General features: G+C 37.4%; 1 protein-coding gene across 6 annotated transcripts in view; it reads left to right on the forward strand.

Moving 5' to 3' along the window:
• The window catches only part of CCDC18 (coiled-coil domain containing 18), a 138,160-nt gene that overhangs the window by 32,934 nt on the left and 91,342 nt on the right, over positions 1-13,884 (forward strand). For all 6 annotated transcript variants that reach the window (XR_013764582.1, XM_079144534.1, XM_079144533.1 and 3 more), the window contains exons 14-15: positions 1,344-1,454; positions 2,058-2,189. Coding sequence is in view for 5 of the 6 variants with exons in the window: in XM_079144534.1 (XP_079000660.1) it covers positions 1,344-1,454; positions 2,058-2,189 (243 nt within the window). In the remaining variant the exon portion in view is untranslated. The remainder of the gene's footprint in view (positions 1-1,343; positions 1,455-2,057; positions 2,190-13,884) is intronic.

Consider the following 13,884-nt stretch of genomic DNA (forward strand, 5'->3'; position numbering starts at 1 on the left):
AGGCCATTTAGCCCATCTCGTAGAGTGCCTGCCTCTGATGCTGGAGGCCTGGGTTCAAGTCCCCAGCACTCTGGGATTGTGGCAATAACAAACAAACGAAACCAAAAGGTCTCAAATTTGGTGAAATTAATATTGCATCGCAGTTTCTTGTTTCTTCCACAAAATAAGTTAACATGGTAATAGCACATTTACAAGAAGAGAATTTGGATTATGTAGTTGAAAGAAAAGAAGTGGAGGTAGAGGATTTCAAATTTTAGCAAACAGAGCCACCTAGGAAGCCTGTCAAACATGTAAACTTCTGAGTACCATTCTAGCAATTCTGATTCAGTAGGCCTCGGGTATGGCTCAGGAATTTACATTTTTTAAAAAAACCACATGTGAATCTGATATAGATATGCTATGGATTATATTCTGAAATGTTTTGTAAATATCTGATCTTCATTTTCACTGAATAAAGGATAAGGATGCCTCAAAAGGTAATTGTAGACCAGGATCACATGGATATGTATTATACTCAGTCTTCAAACTTGCATTTGAAGCCTGTAGTCACCCATAAGGATGTTTTTAAATGTCTCATTTTGTGTCTTAATGTTTATAGCTAAATCTGTGGAAAAGAGTTGTAGGATAGGAACTTAAGTTAATAATTGAAAAGGAGATTTAGTCTGTAATTACAGGCTCCCACTTAAAAAATTGTCAAGTTCTGAGATTAATAACTTTTTAGAAAAATAACAATTAATAGTCTGTTGAACATATAAAAAATTCAGAAACAGAAAAAGAAGAAAATAACATTGATAATTCTACCACCAGAAATAACTGCTTTTAACATTTTGCAATATTAATTTCAATCTGTAAGAACTGCTTTTATTTATTTATTTTTATTTAAAAAAAATTTTTTTTTGTGGTGCTGGGGATTGAACCCAGGGCCTTGTGCATGCGAGGCAAGCACTCTACAAATTGAGCTATATCCTCAGCCCAAGAACTGCTTTTAAAAAGATAGGTTAGGAAAAGGTAGAGACCCCTGAATTTAATCCTCAATACTGAAAAAAAAAAAAAAGGAAAATAGAGTTAAGGTGCCAAATTAAATTACTTATGTATTACTTAGATGGAAGGAATGATGTCATATGTCTGGCTTTCATTTCACTATTTGTTTTTCTTCTAAATTGTCACTTGTTTTAATAATTATGTGAATTAAAGTTATTCACTTTGTACCTTAAATGTTTATTACCATAAATTTGCCTTGTTTATCTAAACACAATGTAGTTAAGTTTCAATAAGAGGAGCAGGTATTTGATATAAGATGCATATTCTTTAAAAACTAATTTTATACTTCAATGTATTTTCAGATGACAAAGAAATGTTCTCAGCTTTTAACTCTAGAGAAACAGCTGGAAGAAAAAATAGTTGCTTATTCTTCAGTTGCTGCAAAAAATGCAGAACTTGAGCAGGAGCTTATGGTAAAATTTACCCTTTTTGCTATAAGTTTACTCTGATTTTTAGGTATTTATGATAGCATGTTTGTTTTGTATCATTACTATAAAGAATACGAAGTAGGAAAGTCTAAATTCTATTGAATTTCTTGTCATTCTTTTTTGTTTGTTTCTATTTTAAGTTAATAGGCTAGTACAACAAGTTGTTATTCCAGTTTTGACATTTTTATGTTAATAAAATCAAAATAGTAGTTCTTTAATATGCATCTTTTTTTGGTGGCGGGCACTGGGGATTGAACTCAGAGGCACTCAACCACTGAGCCACATCCCCAGCCCTATTTTGTATTTTATTTAGGGACGATGTCTCACTGAGTTGCTTAGCACCTCTCTTTTGCTGAGGCTGGATTTGAACTTGAGAGTCTCCTGTCTCAGCCTCCTAACCTGCTGGGGTTACAGGTGTGCACCACTGTGCCTGGCTTGATATTTTAAAGTAATCTAATCTCATTTTGAAATATTAACTACTGGTTCATTAAAAAAAAATAGAGTATAGAAGATTTAATGCTTGACTAGCATATTTTTATGTAAATCTAGCTTTCACTTATATTCCTTAAACCTGTTTTATATTTCTAGGAAAAGAATGAAAAGATAAGAAGTCTAGAAACCAATATCAATACAGAGCATGAGAAAATTTGCTTAGCCTTTGAAAAAGCAAAGAAAATTCATCTAGAACAGCATAAGGAAATGGAAAAACAGATTGAAAGAGTAAGTAATGCATCTTTAGTACTGGAAAGAACCTTATTACTAGCACAGTATTGTTTATTTTGTAGGTGAGGAAACAAGGACAGCAAAGTTAGTAGCACTATAATTAGACTCTCACCTCTGATCTGTTTTATATTGTTCATTTTTTTGTGATGCTAGGGATTGAATGTGTGGCTTCACACCTGCAAAACAAGCAGTCTACCACTGAGCTATATTTCTGTCCCACCAGTGCTTTTCAATATAGTATGCTTTCCATATCAACTTTAATCATTATTAGTATTATTAGTAGTAGTACCAAGGATTGAACTCAGGGCATTTGACCACTGAACCACATCCCCAACCCTATTTTATATTTTATTTAGAGACAGGGTCTCACTGAGTTGCTTAGCACCTTGCTTTTACTAAGGCTGGTTTTGAACTTGAGATCCTCCTGTCTGAGCATCCCAAGCTGCTGGGATTACAGAGCCACTGCTTTTGGCAATCATTATTTTTTGACAAATAAGAGTGATTCTGTAGACCTATTTCCCTAGATACCCCTTTATTACACATTGGTCGAGAAGAAACAGGAATAGTATGGGAGTACTCTTTTTTTTTTTTTTTTTTTTTAATACTTTTTTATTCAAAGAAAAATTTGGTACAATTCTTTAAAATGAAAAGAGCAGTATTGTCCACTTTATTATTTTTACACAAAACGGATTTAATTTAGGAAACTACAAATAAGAATTATTCTACTCTTTCCTTTATTTTTGTATTTACTGATAATTTACAAAGAACTCCACTCAAACAAAAAATATCAATAAGCTGAAAGAAAAACCCAGGCAATCACACTAAAATTCATGGATAATAAAAATAAACCAAGAGAAGAGTTATCATAAGCCTTTTGTTGAGAGTAATGAAAGTATAAAATAGCTATCACTCACTGAGCCATCTACCAAATGTTTTGACTCTCTAGCCCAATATTAAATGCCTTGAGAAAGAGGTGTTAAAGAGGTATTAGTTAAATTCATAGATAAGGTAATTAAGTTACAGAGATGATGGGAATCTTTTCTAAAATTTTCATCCAGATCGTAGAGATGGGATTTGAATTTTAATATCTCTAACAAAAAGATAGTGTTTTCCACAATATATTCCTGGTAAACAAAATGTCTTATATAAAAATAATTTCCTAAATAAATATCAATTCATTGCATCAACAAAACTGAAATCTAGCTTGAATCCTCTGGCAAATATATACTAGATACTAGATTACCTTTCTTTTTTTTATTTTTATTTTTATTTTTTTTATTTATTTTTATTGTAAACAAATGGGATACATCATCTTTCTCTGTACGTGAAGTAGAGGCATACCATTTGTGTAATCATACATTTACATAGGGTAATAGCTTTTGATTCACTGTGTTATGTTTTTCCTTCCCCCAACCTCCCACCCCTCTTTTCCCTCTATATAGTCCCTCCTTCCTCCATTCTTGCCCCCCTCTGACCCTCCATTATGTGTCATCAACCACTTATCAGCAAGAACATTCGTCCTTTGGTTTTTTGAGATTGGCTTATCTCACTTAGCATGATATTCTCCAATTTCATCCATTTGCCTGCAAATGCCATAATTTTATTATTCTTTATGACTGAGTAATATTCCATTGTGTATATATATATGTATATATATACACACCACAGTTTCTTTGTCTGTTCATCAATTGAATGACATCTAGGTTGGTTCCACAATCTGGATATTATGAATTGAGCAGCCATGAACATTGATGTGGCTGCATCTCTGTAGTATGCTGATTTTAAGTCCTTTGGGTATAGGCCAAGGAGTGGGATAGCTGGGTCAAATGGTGGGTCCATTCCAAGTTTTCCAAGGAATCTCCACACTGCTTTCCAGAGTGGCTGCACTAATTTGCAGTCCCACCAGCAATGTATGAGTGTACCTTTTCCCCCACATCCTCTCCAACACCTATTGTTGCTTGTATTCTTGATAATCACCATTCTAATTGGGGTGAGATGGAATCTTAGTGTAGTTTTGATTTGCATTTCTCTTATTACTAAAGATGGTGAACATTTTTTCATATGTTTGTTGATTGCTTGTAGATCTTCTTCGGTGAAGTGTCTGTTCATTTCCTTAGCCCATTTGTTGATTGGGTTATTTGTATTCTTGGTGTAGAGTTTTTTGAGTTCTTCATATATTCTGGAAATTAGTGCTCTGTCTGAAGTATGAGTGGCAAAAATTTTCTCCCACTCTGTCGGCTCTCTCTTCTCATTGCTGATAGTTTCCTTTGCTGAGAGAAAGCTCATTAGTTTGAATCTATCCCAGTTATTGATTCTTGCTTTTATTTCTTGTGCTATGGGAGTCCTGTTAAGGAAGTCTAAGCCAACAAGTTGAATATTTGGACCTCCCTTTTCTTCTATAAGATGCAGGGTCTCTGGTCTGATTTCAAGGTCCTTGATCCATTGTGACTTGATTTTTGTGCAGGGTGAGAGATAGGGGTTTAGTTTCGTTCTGTTGCATATGGATTTCCAATTCTCCCAGCACCATTTGTTGAAGAGGCTATCTTTTCTCCATTGCATATTTTTGGCACCTTTGTCTAGTATGAGAAAATTGTATTTCTTTGGGTTTGTGTCCGTGTCCTCTGTTCTGTACCATTGATCTACCTGTCTATTTTGGTGCCAATACCATGCTGTTTTTGTTACTATTGCTTTGCATTATAGTTGAAGTTCTGGTATTGCGATACCCCCTGCTTCGCTCTTCCTGCTAAGGATTGTTTTAGCTATTCTGGGTTTCTTATTCTTCCAGATGAATTTCATGATTGCTTGCTGTGTTTCTGTGAGGCATGTCATTGGGATTTTAATTGCAATTGCATTGAATCTGTATAGCAATTTTGTAGTATGGCCATTTTGACATTATTAATTTTGCCTATCCAAGACATGGGAGATCTTTCCATCTTCTAAGGTTTTCTTTAATTTCTTTCTTTAGTGTTCTGTAGTTCTCATTGTAGAGGTCTTTCACCTCTTTTGTTAGATTGATTCCGAAGTATTTTATTTTTTTTTGAGGCTATTGTGAATGGGATAGTTTTCCTAACTTCTCTTTCTGAAGATTCATCACTTATGTATAAAAATGCATTAGATTTATGAGCATTGATCTTATGTCCTGCTACTTTACTGAATTTACTTATGAGTTTTAAAGTTTTCTGGTGGAATTTCCTGGTTCCTCTAAATATATAATCATGTTATCAGCAAGTAGGGATAGTTTGAGTTCTTCTTTTCCTATTTATATCCCTTTAATTTCTTTGGTCTGTCTAATTGCTCTGGCTAGAGTTTCAAGGACAATGTTGAATAGAAGTGGTGAAAGAGGGCAATCCTGCCTTGTTCCAGTTTTTAGGGGGAATGCTTTCAGTTTTTCACCATTTAGAATGATATTGACCATGGGGTTAGCATAGATGGCTTTTACAATGTTAAGGAATGTTCCCACTATCCCTGTTTTTTTCTAGTGTTTTGAGCATGAAGGGATGCTGTATTTTATCAAATGCTTTTTCTGCATCTATCGAAATAATCATGTGATTCTTGACTTTAAGTCTCTTGATTATGGTGAATTACATTAATTGATTTCTAGATGTTGAACCAACCTTGCATCCGTGGGATAAAACCCACTTGATTGTGGTACACTATCTTTTTAATATTTTTTTGTATGCAATTTGCTAAGATTTTGTTGAGAATTTTTGCATCAATGGTCATTAAGGCTATTGGTCTGAAATTTTCTTTCCTCGATGTGTCTCTGTCTGGTTTAGGTATCAGGGCAATATTGGCTTCATGGAATGAGTTTGGGAGGGTTCCCTCCTCTTCAATTTCATAGAATACTTTGAGAAGTATTGGAATGAGCTCTTCTTTAAAGATTTTGTAGAACTCAGCTGAAAACCCAGCTGGTCCTGGACTTTTCTTTGTTGGTAGGCTTTTTTTTTTTTTTTTTTTTTTTTTTTTTTTTTAATTGTAAACAAATGGGATACATGTTGTTTCTCTGTTTGTACATGGCGTAAAGGCATACCATTTGTGTAATCATAAATTTACATAGAGCAATGTTGTTTGATTCATTCTGTTATTTTTTCCCTTCCCCCCACCCCTCCCACCCCTCTTTACCCTCTATACAGTAGTTCCTTCCTCCATACTTGCCCCCCTCCCTAACCCTAACTCTAACCCTTCCCTCCCCCCCATTATGTGTCAACCTCCACTTATTAGCGATATCATTCGTCCTTTGGCTTTTTGAGATTGGCTTATCTCACTTAGCATGATATTCTCCAATTTCATCCATTTGCCTGCAAATGCCATAATTTTGTCATTCTTTATGGCTGAGTAATATTCCATTGTGTATATATACCACAGTTTCTTTATCCACTCGTCAATTGAAGGGCATCTAGGTTGGTTCCATAGTCTGGCTATTGTGAATTGAGCAGCTATGAACATTGATGTGGCTGTATCTCTGTAGTATGCTGATTTTAGATCCTTTGGGTATAGGCCAAGGAGTGGGATAGCTGGGTCAAATGGAGGGTCCATTCCAAGTTTTCTAAGGAATCTCCACACTGCTTTCCAGAGTGGCTGCACTAATTTGCAGCCCCACCAGCAATGTATGAGTGTACCTTTCTCCCCACATCCTCGCCAACACCTGTTGCTTGTATTTTTGATAATCGCCATTCTAATTGGGGTGAGATGGAATCTTAGGGTGGTTTTGATTTGCATTTCTCTTATTACTAGAGATGTTGAACATTTTTTCATATGTTTATTGATTGCTTGTACATCTTCTTCTGTGAAGTGTCTATTCATTTCCTTAGCCCATTTGTCGATTGGATTATTTGTATTCTTGATGTAGAGTTTTTTGAGTTCTTTATAGATTCTGGAGATTAGTGCTCTATCTGAAGTATGATTGGCAAAGATATTCTCCCACTCTGTAGGCTCTTTCTTCACATTACTGATAGTTTCCTTTGCTGAGAGAAAGCTTTTTAGTTTGAATCTATCCCAGTTATTGATTCTTGCTTTTATTTCTTGTGCTATGGGAGTCCTGTTAAGGAAGTCTGGTCCTAGACCAACAAGGTGAAGATTTGGACCTACTTTTTCTTCTATAATCTGCAGGGTCTCTGGTCTGATTCCGAGGTCCTTAATCCATTTTGAGTTTAGTTTGGTGCATGGTGAGAGATATGGGTTTAGTTTCATTCTGTTGCATATGGATTTCCAATTCTCCCAGCACCATTTGTTGAAGAGGCTATCTTTTCTCCATTGCATATTTTTGGCCCCTTTGTCTAGTATGAGAAAATTGTATTTATTTGGGTTTGTGTCCGTGTCCTCTATTCTGTACCATTGATCTACCTTTCTATTTTGGTACCAATACCATGCCGTTTTTGTTACTATTGCTTTGTAGTAGAGTTGAAGATCTGGTATTGCAATACCCCCTGTTTCACTCTTCCTGCTAAGGATTGCTTTAGCTATTCTGGGTTTCTTATTCTTCCAGATGAATTTCATAATTGCCTGCTCTATTTCTGTAAGGTACGTCATTGGGATTTTAATTGGAATTGCATTGAATTTGTATAGCACTTTAGGTAGTATGGCCATTTTGACAATATTAATTCTTCCTATCCAAGAACATGGAAGATCTTTCCATCTTCTAAGGTGTTCTTTAATTTCTTTCTTTAGTGATGTATAGTTCTCATTGTAGAGGTCTTTCACCTCTTTTGTGAAATTGATTCCCAAGTATTTTATTTTTTTCGAGGCTATTGTGAATGGGGTAGTTTTCCTAATTTCTCTTTCTGAAGATTCATCACTTATGTATAAAAATGCGTTGGATTTATGGGCATTGATCTTGTAACCTGCTACTTTACTGAAATCACTTATGAGTTCTAAGAGTTTTCTGGTGGAATTTCCAGGTTCCTCTAAATATATAATCATGTCATCAGCGAACAGGGATAGTTTGAGTTCTTCTTTTCCAATTCGTATCCCTTTAATTTCTTTGGTTTGTCTAATTGCTCTGGCCAGAGTCTCAAGAACGATGTTGAATAGAAGTGGTGAAAGAGGGCATCCCTGCCTTGTTCCAGTTTTTAGGGGGAATGCTTTCAGTTTTTCACCATTTAGAATGATATTAGCCATGGGCTTAGCATAAATGGCCTTTACAATATTAAGGAATGTTCCCACTATCCCTATTTTTTCTAGTGTTTTGAGCATGAAGGGGTGCTGTATTTTATCAAATGCTTTTTCTGCATCTATTGAAATAATCATGTGATTCTTGACTTTAAGTCTATTAATATGGTGAATTACGTTTATTGATTTCCTGATGTTGAACCAACCTTGCATCCCTGGGATAAAACCCACTTGATCGTGGTGCACTATCTTTTTAATATGTTTTTGTATGCGATTTGCTAAAATTTTGTTGAGAATTTTTGCGTCGATGTTCATTAAGGATATTGGTCTGAAATTTTCTTTCCTTGATGAGTCTCTGTCTGGTTTAGGTATCAGTGTGATATTGGTTTCATAGAATGAGTTTGGGAGGGTACACTCCTCTTCTATTTCATGGAATACTTTGAGAAGTATTGGAATGAGCTCTTCTTTAAAGATTTTGTAGAACTCAGCTGAGAACCCGTCTGGTCCTGGACTTTTCTTTGTTGGTAGGCTTTTGATGACCTCTTCTACTTCATTACTTGAAATTGATCTATTTAAATTTTGTATGTCCTCCTCGCTCAATTTAGGCAATTCATATGTCTCTAGAAACCTGTTGATGTCTTCGAAATTTTCTATTTGGTTAGAATATAGATTTTCAAAATAGCTTCTAATTATGTTTTGTATTTCAATCGTGTCTGTTGTGATATTTCCTTGTTCATTCCGAATTTTGGTGATTTGGGTTTTCTCTCGTCTTCTCTTTGTTAGAGTGGCTAAGGGTTTATCAATTTTGTTTATTTTTTCAAAGAACCAACTATTTATTTTGTCAATTTTTTGTATAGTTTCTTTTGTTTCAATTTCGTTGATTTCAGCTCTGAGTTTAACTATTTCCTGTCTTCTACTACTTTTGGTGTTGGTCTGTTCTTCTTTTTCTAGGGCTTTGAGCTGAAGTGTTAGGTTGTTTATTTGTTGATTTTTACTTCTTTTATTGAATGCGCTCCATGAAATAAATTTTCCTCTAAGTACTGCTTTCATAGTGTCCCAAAGATTTTGATATGATGTTTCTTTGTTCTCATTTACCTCTAGGAATTTTTTAATTTCCTTCCTAATATCTTCTGTTATCCATTCATCATGTAATAGCATATTGTTTAATCTCCAGGTGTTGGAGTAGCTTCTGTTTTTTACTCTTTCATTTATTTCTAACTTCAAACCATTATGATCTGATAGAATACAAGGTAGTGTCTCTATCTTCTTGTATTTGCTTACATTAGCTTTGTGGCATAATATATGGTCTATTTTAGAGAAGGATCCATGTGCTGCTGAGAAGAAAGTGTATTCGCTCTTGGTTGGATGGTATATTCTATAAATGTCCGTTAAGTCTAAATTATTGATCGTGTTATTGAGATCTATGGTTTCTTTGTTCAATTTTTGTTTGGAAGATCTGTCCAGTGGTGAGAGAGGCGTGTTAAAATCACCTAGTATTATTGTGTTATGGTCTATTTGGTTTCTGAAATTGAGAAGGATTTGTTTGACATACATGGATGAGCCACTGTTTGGGGCATAGATGTTTATGATTGTTATGTCTTGCTGATTTATGGTTCCCTTAAGCAGTATGTAATGTCCTTCTTTATCCCTTTTGACTATTTTTGACTTGAAGTCCACCTTATCTGTAATGAGGATGGATACCCCAGCTTTTTTGCTGAGTCCATGTGCATGATATGTTTTCCCCCATCCTTTCACCTTTAGTCTATGTGTATCTCTTTCTACGAGGTGAGTCTCTTGCAGGCAACATATTGTTGGATCTTTCTTTTTGATCCAATCTGCCAGTCTATGTCTTTTGATTGATGAGTTCAGGCCATTAATATTCAGGGTTATTATTGAGATATGATTAGTATTCCCGGTCATTTGTTTCATTTTATTTATTTATTTATTTATTTATTTATTTTGAGACGACTTGGTTCTTCCTTTATTTGACAATCCCTTTAGGATGGTTCCTCCCAATGCTGATTTGTTTCTTTGTTTTTCATCTCTTCCTCATGGAATATTTTGCTGAGAATGTTCTGTAATGCTGGCTTTCTTTTTGTAAATTCTTTTAGCTTTTGTTTATCATGGAAGGATTTTATTTCATCATCAAATTTGAAGGTAAGTTTTGCTGGGTATAAGATTCTTGGTTGGCATCCATTTTCTTTCAGGGCTTGAAAAATGTTGTTCCAGGCCCTTCTAGCTTTTAGGGTCTGGATTGAAAAATCTGCTGATATCCGTATTGGTTTCCCCCTGAATGTAATTTGATTCCTCTCTCTTGCGGCCTTTAAAATTCTGTCTTTATTTTGTATGTTGGGCATTTTCATTATAATGTGCCTTGGTGTGGGTCTGTTGTAATTTTGTATATTTGGAGTCCTATAAGCCTCTTGTACTTGATCTTCCATTTCATTCTTCAGATTTGGGAAATTTTCTGATAGTATTTCATTGAATAGATTGTTCATTCCTTTGGTCTGTTTCTCTAAGCCTTCCTCAATTCCAATAATTCTCAAATTTGGTCTCTTCATGATATCCCATAGTTCTTGGAGATTCTGTTCATGATTTCTTACCATCTTCTCTGTTTGTTCAACTTTGTTTTCAAGGTTAAATATTTTATCTTCAATGTCTGATGTTCTGTCTTCCAGGTGTTCTATTCTATTGGTTATGCTTTCTATGGAGTTCTTAATTTGGTTTATTGTTTCCTTCATTTCAAGGATTTCTGTTTGGTTTTTTTTCAATATCTCTAACTCTTTATTGAAGTGATCTTTTGCTTCCTGTATTTGCTCTTTTAACTGTCGATTGGTGCGATCATTCAGTGCCTGCATTTGCTCTTGCATCTCGTCATTTGCTTCCCTGAGCATTTTAATTATGTACATTCTGAACTCCCTTTCTGTCATTTCTTCTGCCATGCTGTCGTTGGGTTTCATTGATGTAACATCTAGATTTGTTTGCAGCATTTTCTTTCCTTGTTTTCTCATATTGTTCAGGTATCAGTTGACCGCTGTGATATTGCAGATTTCCTCTATTGTCTTATAATATCCCTGAAGATTTCTATTATATCCCCTCTTAGTCTTCAGTAGCCTGAAATCTTGGAGGAAGTTGATAATGCAGTGCTCCACAAGGGAGCTGACTCCCTAGGGGTGGTGGCCTTCTGGTGGGGTATATTCCCTGCTAGTGGGCAGAGGTACCTTCACTTGCTGATGAATGGTCATCCAGAAGGGAAGTAGGTTGTGGGCTGATGCAAGACCAGTTTGGGCCTGTGTCTCTGATTTTACAGTCCTTTTGGGAGAACCTCACCCAACAGGGAGGAGTCACCTAGTGGGGAGGTCTCGCTGGTCGGTTTTCCTCCCAGAGGTTCCGTTCAATTCACACCTACCGCCTGGGCTGGGCAGCCTTCTTCTGCAATGATCCCAGGGACCCGGACCTACCTCCTGGGCCTGGAAGCCTCACCCTTCACAAACGAATCTCCTTCGGCTGCCTCTCCTCAGAGAAGCTGCCTGCAGTCCTGGAGCCTTCGCTCCGCCCCTCAGTTTGTCTGTGGGGCCCTTCCACCAAGAAGCCGTCTAGGACCCTGCTCTGCACTTTTCACCTGGCTATGCGGCCCCTCCTCTGAGCAGCCACCTGGAGCCCCTTACAATCGCTCCGAGTCCCAGTGACCCGCCACACGCCTTTTCCTCCGGCAGCCACCTGTTGTTCCGTGCCGTCGCTCTAAGACCAAGTGACCCACCACGCACCACTTTCTCCACCAGGCAGTTACCCAGAGATTTGGTGCGTCACGAGTCCCAAGAACTCACTGTGCACCTTCTTGTCCCGACTGCCTCCCGTAGCCCTGGTGCAGTCACTTCGAGCCCAAGCACCCCGCCGCGCTCCTCCTCCTTCTCCAGACAACCCCCTATGTTCAGGAGCGGATGCTCTGGGACCAAACCACTCACCACGCTGTTCCACCGGATAGCCGCCCAGAGCCCTGGCGCAGCTGTTCCAATTCCAAGCGACGAGCCGAGCCCGTATTTCTCCTTCTCCTCTGGGCAGCCCCCTGTGTTCAGGGGTGGTCACGTTCAGTCCAAACAGCTCACCAAGCACCTTCTCCTTTGGGCAGCCTCCCAGAGCGCGGGTGGGTTGCGCCGAGTCTAAGCGCTGTGGTGAACAGCCACCTCTTCAATGCTCCCAGCTGTCTGCGGTCACCGGCTTCTTTGAGTTGGTCCCAAGTCTCTCAATATCTCCTTTTCTTGAGTCCTGAACCCACGCTGCTCCTCCGGATAGCCGCCCGGAGCCCTGGCGCAGCTGATCCAATTCCAAGCGATGTGCCGAGCCCGTATTTCTCCTTCTCCTCTGGGCAGCCCCCTCTTCAATGCTCCCAGCTGTCTGCGATCACTGCTCCGGCAGGGGGAGGGGCGCCTCGCGGCCGTTCTACTTTGCAAAGATCCCTGCTTTTGGGGCTATCGCCCCGTCCAGGGCTCCTGCCCCGTCCGGGACGTCTGCCCAGTGGGAGATTCTCACCCGGCTGGTTTGAGTTGGTCCCAAGGCTCTCTATATCTCCTCTTCTTGAGTCCTGAGTCCTGGAGCAACACGAAACGCAGCCACCCTCTAGTCCGCCATCTTGAATCGCTCTCTGTTGGTAGGCTTTTGATGACTTCTTCTATTTCATTGATTGATATTGATCTATTTAAATTGTGTATGTCCTCCTGGTTTAGTTTAGGTAATTCATATGTCTCTAGAAACCTGTTGATGTTTTCAAGATTTTCCATTTTGTTGGAGCATAGATTTTCAAAATAGCTTCTAATTATGTTTTGTATTTCAATCCTGTCTATTGTGATATTTCCTTGTTCATTCTGAATTTTAGTAATTTGCGTTTTCTCTCTCCTTCTCTTTCTTAGTGTGGCTACGGCTTTATCAATTTTATTTTTTCAAAGAACCAACTTTTTATTTTGTCAATTTTTTCAACTGTTTCTTTTGTTTCGATTTCATTGATTTCAGCTCTGATTTTAACTATTTTCTGTCTTCTACTACTTTTGGTGGTGATCTGTTCTTCTCTTTCTAGGACTTTGAGCTGTAGTGTTAGGTCGTTTATTTGTTGGTTTTTTCTTCTTTTGTTGAATGCGCTCCATGAAATAAATTTTCCTCTAAGTACTGCTTTCATAGTGTCCCAGAAATTTTGATATGTTATCTTTGTTCTCGTTTACCTCTAAGAATTTTTTTATTTCCCTCCTGATGTCTTCTGTTATCCATTCATCATACAATAGCATATTATTTAATCTCCAGGAGTTGGAGTAGTTTCTGTTTTATTTTTCTGTCATTTATTTCTAATTTCAATCCATTATGATCTGATAGAATACAAGGTAGTATCTCTATCTTCTTGTATTTGCTAACATTAGCTTTGTGGCATAGAATATGGTCTATTTTAGAGAAGGATCCATGTGTTGCTGAGAAGAAAGTGTATTTGCTCTTGGTTGGATGGTATATTCTATGTATGTCCATTAAGCCTAAATTATTGATTGTGTTTTTGAGATCTGTGGTTTGTTTGTTCAATTTTTGTTTGGAAGATCTGTCCAGT

This window comes from Sciurus vulgaris, assembly GCF_902686455.1.
Source record: "Sciurus vulgaris genome assembly, chromosome: 1".
Taxonomy (NCBI): Eukaryota; Metazoa; Chordata; class Mammalia; order Rodentia; family Sciuridae; genus Sciurus; species Sciurus vulgaris.